General features: G+C 45.3%; 2 protein-coding genes across 10 annotated transcripts in view; both read right to left on the minus strand.

Moving 5' to 3' along the window:
* Positions 1-4,579, minus strand: part of INSRR (insulin receptor related receptor) — a 38,807-nt gene extending 34,228 nt beyond the window's left edge. For 3 of the 5 annotated variants that reach the window (XM_040412578.1, XM_040412577.1, XM_040412575.1), the window contains exon 1: positions 3,569-4,579. In XM_040412578.1, coding sequence (XP_040268512.1) covers positions 3,569-3,656 — 88 coding nt within the window. In that variant the 5' untranslated portion in view covers positions 3,657-4,579. The remainder of the gene's footprint in view (positions 1-3,568) is intronic. The other 2 variants (XM_040412576.1, XM_040412579.1) reach the window with 2 other exon arrangements.
* An 8,521-nt stretch (positions 4,580-13,100) lies between these two features.
* The window catches only part of LOC120982443 (death-associated protein kinase 2-like), a 53,882-nt gene continuing 47,283 nt past the window's right edge, over positions 13,101-19,699 (minus strand). For all 5 annotated transcript variants that reach the window (XM_040412584.1, XM_040412581.1, XM_040412583.1 and 2 more), the window contains 8 exons: positions 18,658-18,787; positions 17,737-17,785; positions 17,587-17,613; positions 17,145-17,297; positions 15,602-15,647; positions 15,214-15,303; positions 15,042-15,125; positions 13,101-13,823 (listed from right to left, as the gene is read on the minus strand). In XM_040412584.1, coding sequence (XP_040268518.1) covers positions 13,743-13,823; positions 15,042-15,125; positions 15,214-15,303; positions 15,602-15,647; positions 17,145-17,297; positions 17,587-17,613; positions 17,737-17,785; positions 18,658-18,787 — 660 coding nt within the window. In that variant the 3' untranslated portion in view covers positions 13,101-13,742. The remainder of the gene's footprint in view (positions 13,824-15,041; positions 15,126-15,213; positions 15,304-15,601; positions 15,648-17,144; positions 17,298-17,586; positions 17,614-17,736; positions 17,786-18,657; positions 18,788-19,699) is intronic.

The following is a 19,699-nucleotide window of genomic DNA, read 5'->3' on the forward strand; positions in this document are numbered from 1 at the left end:
CCTTCCTCTGCGAGCAAGCGCCTGGCCCTGGACATAGGTGAGCATTTAGATTTTCATTTTTTTTTATTTTATGTGCCTACTTTGGGAGACATGTGGGGGGTGGGGGACAAACAGTAGGACATATTAAGAGACAGAGTACATGGGGGGGGGGGGAATGTGGGGCCAAATTATTATGGGAGGGAATACTATGTGGGGCCAAATTATTATGGGAGGGACTACTATGTGGGGGGCTGGGGGGAAATTTCCATGTGGGGACAGTGTGGGGGAAAATTTCCATGTGGGGACAGTGTGGGGGAAAATTTCCATGTGGGGACAGTGTGGGGGAAAATTTCCATGTGGGGACAGTGTGGGGGAAAATTTCCATGTGGGGACAGTGTGGGGGAAAATTTCCATGTGGGGACAGTGTGGGGGAAAATTTCCATGTGGGGACAGTGTGGGGGAAAATTTCCATGTGGGGACAGTGTGGGGGAAAATTTCCATGTGGGGACAGTGTGGGGGAAAATTTCCATGTGGGGACAGTGTGGGGGAAAATTTCCATGTGGGGACAGTGTGGGGGAAAATTTCCATGTGGGGACAGTGTGGGGGAAAATTTCCATGTGGGGACAGTGTGGGGGAAAATTTCCATGTGGGGACAGTGTGGGGTACTTTCCATGTGGGGATAGTGTGGGGTACTTTCCATGTGGGGACAGTGTGGGGTACTTTCCATGTGGGGACAGTGTGGGGTACTTTCCATGTGGGGACAGTGTGGGGTACTTTCCATGTGGGGACAAATTACTATGTGGGGGAAACTATTGTGTGGGTACAGTGTGGGCAAATTACTATGTGGGGGCAGTGTGGGGAAATTACTGTGTGGGGGCAAACTACTATATGGGGGCAGTTTGGGGGAAATTACTGTGTGGGGGCAAATTACTATGGGGGGATTACTATATGGGGGTGTTGTTATTGGGGAGGCACTGTAGGGGAAATTCTATTATTTCTGTGGACACTATACAGGGATTATTACCCGGAGCACAATATAGGATGTTATTATTACTGGGGGTCTCTAGGGGACATTATAGCTGCTGTGGACACTATAGGGACATTTGGGGTAATTTATCAGACTGGTGTAAAGCAGAACTGGCTTAGTTGCTCATAGCAGCCAATCAGATTCCACCTTTCATATTTGACGGCTCCTTTGGAAATCCAGTTCTACTTTACACCAGTTTGATAAATGACCCCAATTATGTCTATTAGGCCTCATGCACACGACCGTTGTTTTATTCCGTGTCCATTGTTCCGTTTTCCGTGATTTTCTGCGGACCCATTGACTTTCAATGGGTCCGTTGAAAACTCAGATAATGCACCGTTTGTCATCCGCATCCGTGATCCGCGTTTCCAGTCAGTCAAAAAAATAGGACCTGTCCTATTTTTTTCGCGGACCCATTCAAGTCAATGGGTCCGTGAAAGGTTGGCCATTCATTGGACGGACCAGGGTGTAATACTAGATTCATCCTGCAGAGGCCACTGCAGAGAAACTGAATACAGCTTCCTACCTGATCACAGAGGGTTTCTGATCATAAGGATGTCTAAGGCTAGGGCTAAACCATAGACCATCATTATAAAAATTGTCGCGTGACAAAATGTCGTCGTGTAGCCCTAGCCTAAAGCATGGCTCTCCAGTTGGAAGGGGAACTACAACTCCTAGCATGCATGGCACCTGTCAGAGCATACAAGGAGGTCAGAGACTACAATCTATACTGCTGTGATGTTAGGAATTAGTCTTCCAATAGGATGGAGAAGCCAGTCTTCATTCCAGCACAAAAAAAAAAATAGAATAAAACATATGTATTTTGGTTGTCCAAAAACAGCGCCACCCATGTATCCATAGGCAGGGTCTGGTATTTCGGCTCATTTTCATTCAAGGGAATGGGGCTGAGCTGTAATACCAGACACAGCCACTAGACAAGAGTGGCGCTGTTTCTGAAAAAAATTAAAAATAAATAAACAAACAGTTCCATAAGGGCTCATGCACACGACCGTATGTATTTTGCAGTCCGCAAAAAACGGATCCGTAAAAAATAAGGATGACATCCGTGTGCATTCCGTATTTTGCGGAACCGAACAGCTGACCCTTCACAGAACAGTACTATGTTCAATAGTTTTGCGGAACGGACATACGGAAACTGAATGCACACGGAATAACTTCTGTTTTTGATGCGGACCCATTGAAGTGTATGGGTCCACATATGATCCGCAAAAAAACGGAACAGACACAGAATGAAAATACGTTTGTGTGCATGAGCCCTAAGCGAGTTACCTGCCTAGGACGCTTTAAAGCTAAGGTGATCATTGTGAGCATTCTGGTCTACCTTGGAAGCCCCAAGATACCAGGGGTTAATGAGATTAAATTGGAAGAAGTGATCCCCACATACACACACTTAAGACCCCTCCTTTATTACAAGAGCCTAGGAAGATTCTGAAGGACCGCCGGTGTCCATGGAAACCATGAATGCCAATTCATTCAACATCCACTATAAATTACCAGTGTTTAACCCACTGTGACCTGGTTGCAGGCGCCATTATTCCACAGGTTTCCTGCTGACCTATAGACAGTGAAACAACTCTAAAAGACCACCTCTTCAAGAAGTGGACCCCTCATCCAAACCATAATTCCTATGACAGAATATCAGTGCCATCCTATAGAACCCATTTTGATCCTCATAGGGTGACCTGGTTGGGTGCACCATCATTTAAGGGGGTTCACTACCAACCTATAGACAGTGATACATCTCAAAGAGGCCACCTCCTTGAGAAGACCACAATTCCTATGACAGATTCTCAAGGCACTCTATATAACCCATTGTTACCCTCATAAGGTAAACTGGTTAGGTGGCACCAAGATTCAACAGGTCCACTACCAACCTATAGACCGTGAAATGTCTCTAAATGGTGTTATCAAGACCACAATTCCTATGATAGAATCTTGGTGCCATCCTATATAACCAATTGTGACCCTTCTAGGGTGACCTGGTTGAGTGCTTCATCATTCAAAAGATTCACTATCAACCAATAGACAGTGAAACAATGGTAAAAGACCACCTCTTCAAGAAGACCATAATTCCTATGACAGATTCTCAGTGCCTTCCTATATAACCAATTGTGACCCTCCTAGGGGGACCTGATTGGGTGCTCCAGCATTCAACAGGTTCACTACCAAACTATAGACAGTGAGACATCTCTATAAGACCACCTTTTCGAGAAGACCGCAGCTCTTATGACAGATTCTCAGTGCCACCCTCATAAAGGTAGCCTGGTTGGGGACACCATCATTTAACAGGTTCAATAACAACCTATAGACAGTGAAACATCTCTGAAGGACCACCTCTTTTAGAAGACCATCCGTTGAACTGTGAAGACCACAATTCCTATGACAGATTCTCAGCACCACCCAATATTTCATATAATTGATCTTCAAGAAGATCGCTGCCCTAGTAGACCACGCAAGTTGTTATCAGTCATCTCAAAAAGGTAGCATATCTGCCGCAACATGGTATAAAATCACAACCACTTTTGAAAATATAAAACTTACAATCAGTCATCTCCACACTTGCGACAAACACGAGAGCGATGATCAACGCTGTATTGAAGACGCACGTTTGGGGGGTTGTCCTCTCCATCTCCCAGGTCTCCAGTTTAGAAAGTAAAAGTAAGGCTAAAATGAAGTAAAATATTAAAATAAAACTGCTAAAAACCAAGGATTCTTAAAAAAGAAAGGAGATCAGACGTCCACATGCGGGCACTTCCTGTCTTGTGTGGACATTGGAGGTAGTAGTAGATGCTGGAGCAGCAAGGTGTTAGAGGTGTCTCCACATAACATTGTCTAGTTGAGCTGTGCAGTGTCAGCACCTGTGTATGGTCGGGGGCGTGACTTAGTGAAGCATATAACAGCAGGTGTATCCTGAGCGTGCCACCTGGACCAACCCACTCTGCCACTTATTGGCCACAGGGCAGTCGCCCACGCCCCTTAGTGCTAATTTCAAGGGCTGAGCTTCACCTCGACATGCCTCAATGCAAAGAGAACATACACACGGCAGACATCTAGGATTCATTTCAGTGAGGCTTGTAGAAATCCATGCACATGAACGGAACTGACTGTCAGCCCGAACTGGCCACGTGGCCAATCCGATTTGGAGATTGTCTATCCTATCATCCAGACCTGAAGGATTCGGATTAGTCCGGACCGGCACCTTATCTACATAATGTTTCGAGGGTTATGTACGCTTTCTTCAAAAAACAGCGCCACTCCAGTTTCACAGGCTGTGTGTGGAATTGCAGTCCATTCACTTCAATAGAGCTGAGCTGCAATACCAGACACAACCTGGGGACACGTGTGGCGCTATTCCTGGAAGAAAGCAGCTATGTGTTTCCTGGCCTGATAAAGGACACTAAGGTGGCGCTATGTGCAACAAAAATTTTACCCCAAAAATTCCCCCGTTGTTGAATGGAGAAAGGAAATGACAACCATTCTGGACCCACAAAGCAGTGCTAGAAATAGTTGTCACTTCGTCTCCCAGGGAGAGCCCCCGTTGCAGCGCAGGTGTCTTGGGAGATGTCCGCTCTTCTTGGCCTGGAAGGTCTCGGTTACATTCTTCTCTGTTTTGGGTCGTCCTGCACTAAATATTTACCCTGAAAACTGTGAGTGTAACAAACCGAATAACAGGAAACATGAGACTCATCACAGGGCGGACTTAACCCATTCCTGGCCTCAAGTTCTCTATAATCGTGTCCTGTTCTGTATGGTATATGTATGGAGTGTATATACTGCACCGTATGAGCCGCAATGTATGTGTATGTAATATAGAGCACATGTATGTTCTGCAATGTATATGTATAGTGTGTACAGTATGTGCTGAAACCTATATGTATGTAATATAGAGCACACGTATGTTCTGCAATGTATATGTATAGTGTGTACAGTATGTGCTGAAACCTATATGTATGTAATATAGAGCACACGTATGTTCTGCAGTGTATATGTGTATTGTACTGTACGTGTATGGAGTGTATATACTGCACTGTATGAGCCGCAATCTATGTGTATGTAATATAGAGCACACGTATGTTCTGCAATGTATATGTCTATTGTACTGTACGTGCTGAGATGTGTATGTATGTAATATAAAGTACATGTATGTGTATTGTACTATGTGTATGAGCTGAAGTGTATACCGTATGTATGTAAATAAAGGACCGTATTTTTCGCCCTATAAGACGCACCTAGGTTTTGGAGGCGGACAATAGGAAAAAAATATTTTTCATTAGACCCCAGGTCAGACCAGCAATCAGACCCCCAATGTTAATAAGACCCCAACAAAATCTCAGATCAGACCCCCAATCAGGCCTCAGATAAGAGCCCCATGCCTCATCAGCCCCCATTGCCCCAGATCAGCCCCCAGCATCTCCATATTGCCCCTGATCAGCCCCCAGCATCTCCATATTGCCCCTGATCAGCCCCCAGCATCTCCATATTGCCCCTGATCAGCCCCCAGCATCTCCATATTGCCCCCAGATCAGCCCCCAGCATCTCCATATTGCCCCAGATCAGCCCCCAGCATCTCCATATTGCCCCTGATCAGCCCCCAGCATCTCCATATTGCCCCTGATTAGCCCCCAGAATCTCCATATTGCCCCTGATTAGCCCCCAGCATCTCCATATTGCCCCTGATTAGCCCCCAGAATCTCCATATTGCCCCTGATCAGTCCCAGCATCTCCATATTGCCCCTGATAAGCCCCCAGCATCTCCATATTGCCCCTGATCAGCCCCCAGCATCTCCATATTGCCCCTGATCAGCCCCCAGCATCTCCATATTGCCCCTGATCAGCCCCCAGAATCTCTATATTGCCCCAGATCAGCCCCCAGCATCTCCATATTGCCCCTGATCAGCCCCCAGAATCTCCATATTGCCCCTGATCAGCCCCCAGCATCTCCATATTGCCCCTGATCAGCCCCCAGAATCTCTATATTGCCCCTGATCAGCCCCCGGCATCTCCATATTGCCACTGATCAGCCCCCAGCATCTCCATATTGCCCCTGATCAGCCCCCAGCATATCCATATTGCCCCTGATCAGCCCCCAGCATCTCCATGTTGCCCCTGATCAGCCCCCAGCGTCTCCATATTGCCCCTGATCAGCCCCCAGCGTCTCCATATTGCCCCTGATCAGCCCCCAGCATCTCCATGTTGCCCCTGATCAGCCCCCAGCATCTCCATATTGCCCCCAGATCAGCCCCCAGCATCTCCATATTGCCCCTGATCAGCCCCCAGCATCTCCATGTTGCCCCTGATCAGCCCCCAGAATCTCCATATTGCCCCTGATCAGCCCCCAGCATCTCCATGTTGCCCCTGATCAGCCCCCAACATCTCCATATTGCCCCTGATCAGTCCCAAGCATCTCCATATTGCCCCTGATCAGCCCCAGCATCTCCATATTGCCCCTCATCAGCCCCCCGCATCTCTATATTGCCCCTGATCAGCCCCCAGCATCTCCATATTGCCCCTGATCAGCCCCCAGCATCTCCATATTGCCCCTGATCAGCCCCCAGCATCTCCATATTGCCCCAGATCAGCCCCCAGCATCTCCATATTGCCCCTGATCAGCCCCCAGCATCTCCATATTGCCCCTGATCAGCCCCCAGCATCTCCATGTTGCCCCTGATCAGTCCCCAGCATCTCCATATTGCCCCTGATCAGTCCCCAGCATCTCCATATTGCCCCCAGATCAGCCCCCAGCATCTCCATATTGCCCCTGATCAGCCCCCAGCATCTCCATGTTGCCCCTGATCAGCCCCCAGCATCTCCATGTTGCCCCTGATCAGTCCCCAGCATCTCCATATTTCCCCTGATCAGTCCCCAGCATCTCCATATTGCCCCCAGATCAGCCCCCAGCATCTCCATATTGCCCCTCATCAGTCCCCAGCATCTCCATATTGCCCCTGATCAGCCCCCAGCATCTCCATATTGCCCCTGATCAGCCCCCAGCATCTCCATGTTGCCCCTGATCAGTCCCCAGCATCTCCATATTGCCCCTGATCAGCCCCCAGCATCTCCATATTGCCCCTGATCAGCCCCCAGCATCTCCATGTTGCCCCTGATCAGTCCCCAGCATCTCCATATTTCCCCTGATCAGTCCCCAGCATCTCCATATTGCCCCCAGATCAGCCCCCAGCATCTCCATATTGCCCCTGTTCAGCCCCCAGCGTCTCCATATTTCCCCTGATCAGCCCCCAGCATCTCCATATTGCTCCAGATTGCCTCATGTTTTATAAAATAAAATAAATACTTACCTCTCCTGCTCCGGACGCCGCCGCTCCTCACCTACATCGCGATCCTCTTCCTCCTGCCGCCGGCTGTGCTGTGAACCGTCCGACCCACACCGACAGCCGACAGCCAAGGACAAGGTACGGTGAGTACAGAGCCTCCACCGCTTCCTGGTCTTCCGGTACAAATTAGTATTCACCCCATAAGACGCAGGGGCATTTCCCCCCTACTTTTGGGGAGAAAAATGCGTCTTATGGGGTGAAAAATATGGTCTATGTATGTATATGTGTGTATTGTATGTGTATGCACTAAATTGCATATGTATGTAATATAACATGTATGTTCTGCTTTGTGTATGTACTGTATATGAATGTGCGGTATATGTATGCACTATATATACTGCATTCTGCATGTCTACTGTCCTGTATTTGAATGTATGATATACATATGTACTATATACAGTATGTTCTGTACTGTATATGAATATACTATATATGTATATACGGCATGTTATATATATCTGCTATACTGTATATGAATGTACTATATATGTATATACGGCATGTTATATATATGTGCTATACTGTATATGAATATACTATATATGTATATATGGTATGGTGTGTATATATGTGCTATACTGTATATGAATGTACTATATATGTATATACGGCATGGTGTGTATATATGTGCTATACTGTATATGAATATACTATATATGTATATATGGTATGGTATGTATATATGTGCTATACTGTATATAAATGTACTATATATGTATATACGGCATGGTGTGTATATATGTGCTATACTGTATATGAATGTACTATATATGTATATACGGCATGGTGTGTATATATGTGCTATACTGTATATGAATATACTATATATGTATATACGGCATGGTATGTATATATGTGCTATACTGTATATAAATGTACTATATATGTATATACGGCATGGTGTGTATATATGTGCTATACTGTGTATGAATGTACTATATATGTATATACGGCATGGTGTGTATATATCTGCTATACTGTATATGAATGTACTATATATGTATATATGGTATGGTGTGTATATATGTGCTATACTGTATATGAATATACTATATATGTATATATGGTATGGTGTGTGTGTATATATCTGCAATACTGTATATAAATGTACTATATGTATAAATATACCTAATGGTACATATTGTATACTGTACTGCACAGGGGTATATACTATATACATATATATAGGTAATTGTATGTATTAGTTATACTGCACTGCAAGGTGTATATTGTATATGTGCATTTCACTGTATATATACTGTACTCTATATACAGTGCATTGTATGTGTATAGCTATATACTGTACTGTGTGTATATATACTGTATGTGATTTGGTAAGTGAAGTTTTCTTCTGGAGCCAAGTTACGGGAATTTCTTCAGGTTATTTTCACAGTCAGTCCAGGTTATGTTTGGTGCCTGCAGGCCGTGATCTTCCTTCCTATAACACCCCAAACCTCACCGAGGGAGAGAAGAAGACGCTCCTCCACATTCCAAGAAGGTTGACCTGGAAATTCACAGACCCCAGGACCAACAGGTGGAACTGCCAGATGTCCACACCAGGTATTGAGAGGCCCAGAGAGGACGATGATCATGATGAAGTCAGTTTGTGGAAGTGCTGGTGGCACATTTCCCTTTATACAGGGGCCAAACTGAACATCTAATCCAAGGCGAGGGCAGCATGATCTTAGTAACCACAAGTGAGGTGGCTGGAAGCACGACGGTAGCTTTACTGTCAGAAGTGAAGAATATGAAATTGCTTGGGGTAAACAGAGAACTGCAAGAAGAGGCAGCAAGAAGCTGAACACAAAACATGAACTCAGTCTAAAATTCTACCTAAAATTCTATCCTTAACCTGTACCTCAAGACCCACATCCCCCCCATACCTGCACCTCAAGACCTACACCTATCTTCAACCAGCACCTCCAGATCCACATCCCCCCTCATATCTGCACCTCAAGACCTACACCTATTCTGAACCAGCACCTCCAGATCCATATCCATCCAATACCTGCTCCTCAAGACCTACACCTATCCTTAACCTGAACCTCAAGACCCACATCCATCCCATACGTGCACCTCAAGACCTACACCTATCCTTGACCTGAACCTCAAGACCCACATCCATCCCATACGTGCACCTCAAGACCTACACCTATCCTTGACCTGCACCTCAAGACCCACATCCATTACATACCTGCACCTCAAGACCTACACCTATCCTTAACCTGCACCTCAAGACCCACATCCATCCCATACCTGCTCCTCAAGACCTACACCTATCCTTAACCTGCACCTCAAGACCCACATCCATCCCATACGTGCACCTCAAGAGCTACACCTATCTTTAACCTGCACCTCAAGACCCACATCAATCCCATACGTGCACCTCAAGACCTACACCTATCTTTAACCTGCACCTCAAGACCTACACCTATCTTTAACCTGCACCTCAAGACCCACATCAATCCCATACGTGCACCTCAAGACCTACACCTATCCTTACTTAACCTGCACCTCCAGATCCACATCCATCCCATACCTGCACCTCAAGACCTACATCTATCCTCACCCAGCACCTCCAGACTCACATCTATCCCAGACCTGTACCCTAAAATCCACACCCATGCTCAACCTGCATCTCAAGACCCACAGCATCCTTACCCAGCACCTCCGGATCCACATCCAGCCCATACCTGCACTTCAAGGTCTACACCCACGTGCATACATCTCAAGACTAGAAATCATCTTCAACCTTTGTCCCAATACCCCCCATACTCCAAAATCTGCATCAGTACCGTAAGGCGTGCACTACACGCTCTCTATAATCATCATGAACTATACAGGTCATAACCAAGGCAGGATCTGGCAGATTCTTTTTTTCTATTGGATATGATATTTGGTGTTCTGATTGTGGTGCGTGATCTTGTTGTTCCATAGTATTACCAGGCACAGCAACACAAACAGCAGCAAACACACAGCAGTATAACATATCGAATGATTTAAAATACAGTAGCAGCATCGCACACAGCAGTACACAGAAAAGCATCACAAACAGAAACATTAACAAACGTACTGTAAAGCACACAGCAGTATCACAACTACAGAAGCAGTAAACCACACAGCAGCATCACACACAGCAGTATTGCTCAAAAACAGCAGCATCACACATAAAATAGAAGTAAACCACACAGCAGTATCACACACAGCAATATCAACCATACAGTAGCAGAATCGCACAAAGCAGTATTGCGCAAACAGTAGTATCACACATATAGAAGCAGTAAACCACACAGCAGTATAACACACCCAGAAGCATCCCGCACACAGCAGTATGGTGCACACATAGAAGTATCACACACAGCAGCATCACACACAGCAGTATGGTGCACACATAGAAGTATCACACACAGCAGCATCACACACAGCAGTATGGTGCACACATAGAAGTATCACACACAGCAGCATCACACACAGCAGTATGGTGCACACATAGAAGTATCACACACAGCAGCATCACACACAGCAGTATGGTGCACACATAGAAGTATCACACACAGCAGCATCACACACAGCAGTATGGTGCACACATAGAAGTATCACACACAGCAGCATCACACACAGCAGTATGGTGCACACATAGAAGTATCACACGCAGCAGCATCATACACACAGCAGTATGGTGCACACATAGAAGTATCACACGCAGCAGCATCATACACACAGCAGTATGGTGCACACATAGAAGTATCACACACAGCAGCACACACAGCAGTATGGTGCACACATAGAAGTATAACACGCAGCAGCATCATACACACAGCAGTATGGTGCACACATAGAAGTATCACACACAGCAGCATCACACACAGCAGTATGGTGCACACATAGAAGTATAACACGCAGCAGCATCATACACACAGCAGTATGGTGCACACATAGAAGTATAACACGCAGCAGCATCATACACACAGCAGTATGGTGCACACATAGAAGTATCACACGCAGCAGCATCATACACACAGCAGTATGGTACACACATAGAAGTATCACACGCAGCAGCATCATACACACAGCAGTATGGTGCACACATAGAAGTATCACACGCAGCAGCATCATACACACAGCAGTATGGTGCACACATAGAAGTATCACACACAGCAGCATCACACACAGCAGTATGGTGTACACATGGAGATATCACACACAGCAGTATGGTGCACACATAGAGATATCACACACAGCAGTATGGTGCACATATAGAAGTATCACACACAGCAGCATCACGCACACAGAAGTATCATGCACACAGCAGAATCGCGCCCACAGCGGTATTATGCTGTAGTATCGCACATGGTCAGATGAGGTGAATGCCGTAGATGTGACATTGTATTCAGAGAAGCCATGTACTAGGATTCAGTGATCTCCAGTCTACAGAACCTGAGCACACTCATACAGCGCCATAGAAAGGCTCCTAGACTATGGGGTACTTTATGGGGGCACTCTCACTTCTTATGACTTTTATATGTATTTTTCCTGCAGCATTTGTTATGATCACCTCTCCACCCATCACCACATTGTCCCTGTCCTCCACACCCTTGTCCTCTCGTCCTCCCACAAAATCAGCACCCTCTTAACACTCCTCTCCTGAAATACTCTGTGCTGCTGAGTAACTTGTCCTATCAGTCTGTAACTTCTCACTCGTCACCCTCCCAGTCACCTGCATCCTGTCCTCACTACCATCATGTGGACATCTCACAGACTCGCATAAGATCAGTCCCCTCGCCTCCTGAAATACTCTGTGCTGCTGGGACATCTTAGACCTGCCACTATCAGTGCCTTCTCCGTCTATGTATGTCACTACACTACAATGTAACTGAAATGGTTGTGGGATAAACACTGGTAAAGGACACAACATATACCACATGGTCAGAAATGTAAAAAAAGGGGCTATGCTGCGGCCTCGCCTCCCTCCTTCTTCCATGTCTAAGTATAAAGGTGAAACATTCCTTTAAAATGTACAGTTTCCTCCGCTGGGATTTTCCACACTGAAGCGAATGGCAGGAGAAATGTTTATGTCTCCCTCTGGTGGTGTCTTATAGGTACTGCATAACACAGTATTAAAGGATATGTGAACTTTTGCAACCATGTGTGTATTTTTTCAATGGATCGTTGCGTGTATACAGCTCCTATGCAGAGCAATGTCACCCTGGTAGCCTACCAACTCTGTGCACGCTGATCTCTGCAATCCTGTGTTATTCCACTCCCTGTGCCCATTTTTCTACAGGTCACGCAAGAAAAGGGGTAAAGGGAGCAGAAGGAAATGCAGGATCAGACTACGTAGGCTTTGTTTGTAGTCTGTAACCATGGAAACGTATAGGTCTGCACATCCGAAAGTCGATCTTTCACATTTCTTTAATACAAAAGTCAGATGAATATACAGGGAAAACCCGACCGCAAGACGTCTTCCAAATATAAAACTTTTTAACAGATTTAAAATATGACACACCTTAAAGGGGTCCTCCACTTTTTTTTAAAACAAAGCTTAATCCTTGCAACAAAAAAAACTTCTGCCGCTTAATAACATCCTCTCCTTTCAAGATCTCTCTTTGCTGGCAATGAATGGAAGAAGCTGAGGCACCATTCTGACCTAGTCCTGCCCGCACAGCTGAAGGCTCGTTGCAATGTATCAGTGAGCTAATCCCCTCATCAGAAAACATTTCTCTCTCTCTCTCTTGGTTTGCTACATTCTCACAGCTGAGGGTTTGGGACAATTGTATCCGGTCTAGCCTCCTGACTGCGCTAGGTCAGAATGGGGGCTTTCAGCCTCCGGATCTCGAAACAAGAAGGTTTCTATTCAGGGCAAGAAGAGATCTGGGAAAAAAACGGAAACGCAAAGATTTGAAAGTTGCAGAAGTGATAAAAGTGGAGACCCCCTTTAAACACACACACAACTCTTCAAAATGGATTATAACGAAAATCAACATGAGGTGATGGCACTTGCTTATTGTCGGAGGACATATTTAAATAACCGAAGGGGATTTTGGGTAAAGATCACCCCCTCCATATCAACATGCAGCCTAAAAAAAACTCATTAACATAATATTTGCATATCTGGGTAAGACCGGCCGGGGGTGGTGACGCCCGCACAGTCCCTTTGGCAGCACGAGTTAAGCCATGCCACATGCTGGTTTGGTTGAGTGTAGTCACATGCAGGCAGCTCAGCTGGCGCCGGAACCGAGATGTATGACGCCCCCTAATGTTTCGACAGCAACGCGTCTCCAAGTTCCCGGGTGACTCCTTGGGTCTTGGATTGTACCCTCAGCCCATTGTCCGTGGAGACATCGACCGTTCGCTCTTCGTAGAGGAGGGGCCGACCGTCCGGCTCAAGAGCAGCTGCTAAGACGTCTACGTAGGAGAGCCACCGGCTTTGTCTTCTCATCCTCTTGGTCGCTTTCGCACTGCCTCTGAAAGGGTTAAGTTCAGAATTGGTGGTAACGCATTTGTAATTGGATCGAATGAAGCTAAATCCTGAATACTGACGGTTTCCTGTTACCAGAGTGTGGGGCATTGTGACAGTCACACAGTAAGGCCTCATGCACACGACCGTTCCGTTTTTTGAGGTTCGCCCATTGTAGAAATGCCTATTCTTGCCCGCAAAACGGACAAAAACAGGACATGTTATATTTTTTTTTTGCGGGGCTACGGAACGGAGCAACGGATGCAGATGGCACACGGATGTCCATTGAAGTGAATGGGTCCGCAAAAACTGCGGCTCGGATGCGGACCGGAACAACGGTCGTGTGCATGGGGCCTTAAAGGAGTTTTTCCGGGATTTTGATATCTATGGCCTATCCTCAGGATAGGTCATCAATATTATCAAATTGGCGGAGGAGCCTAAGTCTCGGCATCCCCCTCCAATCAGCTGTGTGAGTGCTTATTCCGATTCCTACACCAGTGACGTCACATTCATCGGTCACATGGCCTGGCCCTAGGCGCAGCTCAGTCCCATTTAAGTGAATGGGTCTGAGCTGCAATACCAAGTATAGCCACTATGCAAAGTGATGGCGCTGTGCTTGGTAAGCTGCGAGGAGGCTCCGGCGCTTATCTGCGCGTAGTGGCCTCTTCAGATTAGCGTGGTGCCACCGATCTGATATTGATGACCTATCCTGAGTTTACCCAGCGGTTAGGACATGTCTGACAGCAGAACGGAGCTAAACCTCTGTCTGTTTCTAAGGGCAACCAGAGAAATTTAAAAAAGCAGCTTTGGAGGGGAATGAAGAAAGATGTATCTTTATCATAACATATCATTGAATTGTAGACTTCAGTAATCTGACACAGGGTGGTTGCTAGGGCTACACAGTCTGTCAGGCAGTGTATCCATAGCAACCAGACTATTGAATGAAAGACAAACCGGGAGGAGGGAGCTGGAGCTTCACATCCACTGTGTGTGGCTAGTGAGATCAGTGACTTCAGCTTAGCTACATTGTCTATTGGAGTCTGATGTAGCCCAAAATCCACTTCCTCCTAGCTCAGCTTGCTCAGATTGGCTGCTGTGTATTAGCACAAACCCACCAGGAAACCGGTACAGGTTCGGAGAGGAAAAGATACAGGATTAGCAGGAGCCTGCTGCACACAGACAGAGGGTAATAAGGGGGCGCGTATCCAGGAGCGTTCTCACTTACCAGCTCCTCCTCGTCTTTCGCAGGGTTGCACAGCAGCTTCATTCTACAGAGTCTGTTACAGGCCGACACCATGTTGAACGAGAGCTGGGAAAACAGCCATATCAGAATCAGCGACCTGCTATATGATATCATGCTAATCTTCCCATTTCTTCACCGATTCCTCCGCCCTTACCTTCCACTTCCGCCGTGCGTTGAACTTTTTGAAATTCTTTATATTTATGGATGATCGACTCCGATTGGCCGCCTGCTTCCTGGTTAGTGGCTGTGGACAGATTCATAGTGAGCACAGTGTATAAATGCAGTGCTGCAGTGCCACCTGCTGGCTGAATGAGGGAACATCAGCCACTGGTTAAAAATCTATTTATCGGGTTATCAGTTTCATCTTTCGGATTGTATTCCCCAAAACCCACTTTCCTGCTTGCCACACACTTTATTAACCGTTTACTAAATCCTTGCAGTAACCCCTCCCTTCCAGCTTGTGGCGCCATAGGACAGAATCCAATCTGCAGACAAAACCATTTCAAAACCAGAAAGTTTTGCATGAAATGTGCATCACTGACCTTAATCCATGGGTGGATGAGACACTCCACTGCGGTCATCCTGTCCCTATAGAAAGAGAGATTCTTCCTGAATACATCAACTGAAAGCGACACAATGATGACATCCGCGCCTTTAACCCTTTCAGCCTCGGTGGATTTTCTGTTTTGCGTTTCCGTTTTTTTACTCCCTGCCTTCCCGGAACTGTAACTTTTTTATTTTTTTATTCACATAGCTGTATAAGGGCTTGTACTGTCTAATACCACCATTTAATATTGCATACGATAAAATTCCAAACGGGGTGAAATTGGAGAAAAACGCAATTTAGCCACAGTTTTATGGGTTTTGTTTTAACGGCGTTCAGTTTTAATTATGAGGAGGGGGGCGATTTAAATTTTTATATTTTCTGGTATTTTAAATATCAGAATTTTAAAAGACTTTTTTAATTTTTTATTTTTTTATGTCACCCTAGGTAGCTTTAAGAAGCAATATTAGATTGCTTATCCTTCACATTGCAATGAAGAGAGTAGCTAGGTTCATATGGTGCCCTGCCACCTGCAGGGCTCTATGGGAGCTACAAATGCAATAACATGGGTTTCTTCAGGGAGACCCTGGGTATAGCAGACAATTGCAGCGCACGGAGCCATTCAGGCTCTGGGAGGGCAGCCTTATATGCCATGGTCACAAGTGACCACAGAATCTGAGGAGTTGAAAGTCTACAATCAGCATTATCGCTGATCACAGACATTAGCAATCAGCATTATCGCCGATCACAGACATTAGCAATCAGCATTATCGCCGATCACAGACATTAGTGTGAAACAGCAAAAACCTGACGGCTATGGAACCCATTGCACTCGCAAGTGGGCCCCATCTTTAAAGACCAGACTGCCGCTATAGGGAAGGGGTTAAATAGGACCGGTCACCTCTCCTGCCATCCTGGTTTAGTAACTACTTGCATTCCCCGTGTAATAACAGTTCTGGAGCATCTGTACTCATGACTCTATGTTGTGCCTTTCCTCTGTTATTTATTCTAGAAGTTTACTAATGAATTGCCTGCAGTCTACAAAAAAAAGGTCCAGCTGGGTGTTACCAGTTGGTGGTGTGTCTCTGCACAGTCAGTTGCTGGAAACACTGATTAGATACTGTCAGACTATGCAGAGACATACTCCCAGCTGGAAACACCCAGCTGGACCTAAGGCTAACAGGCTTAGTAGCTGGATGAGCAAGACATGATCAGCACAGCCTGAATGTAAATAAGAGTGTTTCAATTCACTGCTAGCAATCAGAGATCTAACTAAGGGTTCAATGAAGTTTGAGACTGAATAAAAGTACATTAAAGGATTGTAAACAGTTCTGATTTTATAATTATTTACATGGTGAAGATTAATGCATATGGCCAAGTTGGGCCAACGCGTGATAATCATGATATTACAGGTGGTCGGGGATTCGCCTACAGCAGTACAGGTTGTACAGGATTAGTAAAACATTGCTGCTTTCATCTAGAAACAGCGCCACCCCATCGACAGGTTGTGTCTGGTATTGCAGCTCAGCTCCATTGCCTACCTGGGGTCTTTAAGTAGCAGCTGCTGGATGAATTCTTTGGCCATGTCACTGGTGTCCTTAAAATAACGGTCATCAAATTCATAGTTCCCGGCCACCACGTTTGTTAGCGTTTCTGCGTCTGTCTCACCTTGGAATGGCGACAAACCGCTGAGCCTGCCGTAAAAAGAGAACACACGGGCTCGTCAGGGAACCCCGCTGCATATTGCATATCCAGGTCGGTTACAAAGTGCCCTATGATGTGCCTGATCTCCGCCTGCAGGGATTGGATCTGCACAGGAAGAGGCAGGCACAGTCAGGTGGCTGCTGATTGGCCGCCTACAGGTCACTTCCTGTTGGAGTGGGCATGGTGATAAGGGGGGAGCATAAATCATGTTCTTCTTCTCTTCCATAACTGAGGCTAGAAATATATAGGTGTGTGTTTACATACAATATTTGTACTTACAGTATATATGTGATAACTCCAATACTCCTGTGAATCAAGAACAAAAAATGATGAGAATAAAGTTGCACCACATAGCTAAATTATTTAAAAATGTACAAAAATATTCATGTTCTAGTAGGACTGAATGACAGTGTAGGTCTAAAAACTTACCACATATCAGTCGGCGGTCCTAGTTGCTCATAGTTTATAACTTCCGGAGCTGTGCCACAAAAACATAAAATTAATGAATTATTTATCGATAATGAAAGGTTGTCACATTAACCCCAGGACCGTACATAGTAACAATACCTAAAAACCTGTACACATTATACAGAACAAATCCAGAAAGTAACTCCAATCAGATTTATACATTTATAAAGCCCCGCCCATGAGGAGCTGCTCATAGGAACAGATCAACAATATGGCGGCTTGTGGCCTTATAATTACATTTTGGATCATCTTCTGGTATTAAATGATTAGCGGTGCAGGCTGAGGATTAACCCAGTGACTCCTGAAGGTGGTATATGTACATAGTAGTCACGGCGGACAGGATACAAGATACACAGAATATCAACAAACAAGTGTCTTGGCAAGAAGCTGGGGATAAAGGTCACCTCCTGACAATCCCTACCAGCTCTCCCTAGACTTCTATGCCCACGTTCAGACCCTGAAGGTGGGAATAAACGTGTCCCCGTGCCTAGGCTGAAGATTCCCTAAAATCCCTAAGATGGTGAAAGGGGGAAAGAGGCAGCCTGCTCCCTCAGAACCTGAAGGGGGCCGGCGTCTCTCTAACAGCCTAGACAGACAATCACAAGATAACAAAACCAACTTATCTTTTACTGAGCAGGAACAGCAAATCCTTCCTTCCTTCCTCTGAGCCAGACAGAAGCTATAACCCGCACAGGACACTGGGAGTGGGCGTAATTTAAACTCAAACCAACGACCCCACCCAGTGCACCTGAAGGGAGGCGGATAGCTCAACTCCAAAACAAAAACAAAAGGCTACACATGTGCTGCTAACCTGTCAGACCTCCACACATAGCCTGAGCAGGGCATGACAATAGTATATGGATAAAGAGACGTGTACATTACCGATATACTGAGGCGTTCCACATAGGCTCTTGAATACTGTTCCGTCTTCAAGTTTTTGGGCCAATCCAAAGTCGATGATTTTAATCCTTGGGTGCGGCACGTCCTTCTCTAGCAGCATAATGTTTTCAGGCTGAAAGGAAGAAGAAGAAAATGACAATTATTATTATCCTAGAGTTTTAAAAATCTTTCACCCCGCATCATGATGGGAGTGACAATCAGATGCAAGTATTATTTTGATGGTGGTGATTTATTCCATACAGTGTTCCTAGTATAAATCGCACTAAATAAAATAGGCAAAAAAAATACATGAAATCTATGAAGACTCCGTATGACCACTAGGTGGCACTCACACATTACAGCTGCAAGTTTATGTGTTATATATGAATTGTTTTCCGGGTAAGGTATATATCTAATTCTTACTATAATATTAATTATATTGCCCCGTCCCTGCGGACCCTTTCCTCCATAATATATAATTTTTGAGAGTGTTTTAGTTGGCCATTGCTATAATAATCATTGCATCTATGGCAACAATACAATAGATATTCTATAGAAGACACTTTTTTATCAATTTTTATATTTTTTTTTTCAGTGACAGTGTTCCTTTAAGGGTGAAAGAAAAAGCTTTGCCGACCCAAAAATATTGGATTGTTTCTCGACAAAATTAAATGTACCGGATGACATAAATAAATGATGACAGATGGAAAGAATTAGATTTTCCCTCTTCGCTTCGGTGCTGCTTTTGAGCGCATGTCCCATTCACTGCCATTAACCATGAAGACACCACAGATACTAACACATCCATTTATTACATTTGACTCTTTTCACCTTTAATCTGGTAACCACCTACAGAATGACCTAATGAAGGAAGAAGTGGAGATAACTGATAGCAGCAGATGATATCAGATGATAGGCGGACTTTTACACTCTTTTTGAGGGTGTCTACCTGTAAGGCAGTGGAGGGGCCCCTGTGGTTATAAGGGGTTAAATGTTAACTCTTTATATGCATAATGCAGTGTACCGCCTAAGGCCTCATGCACAC

The sequence above is a fragment of the Bufo bufo genome, chromosome 11 (genome assembly GCF_905171765.1).
Source record: "Bufo bufo chromosome 11, aBufBuf1.1, whole genome shotgun sequence".
Classification (NCBI taxonomy): domain Eukaryota; kingdom Metazoa; phylum Chordata; class Amphibia; order Anura; family Bufonidae; genus Bufo; species Bufo bufo.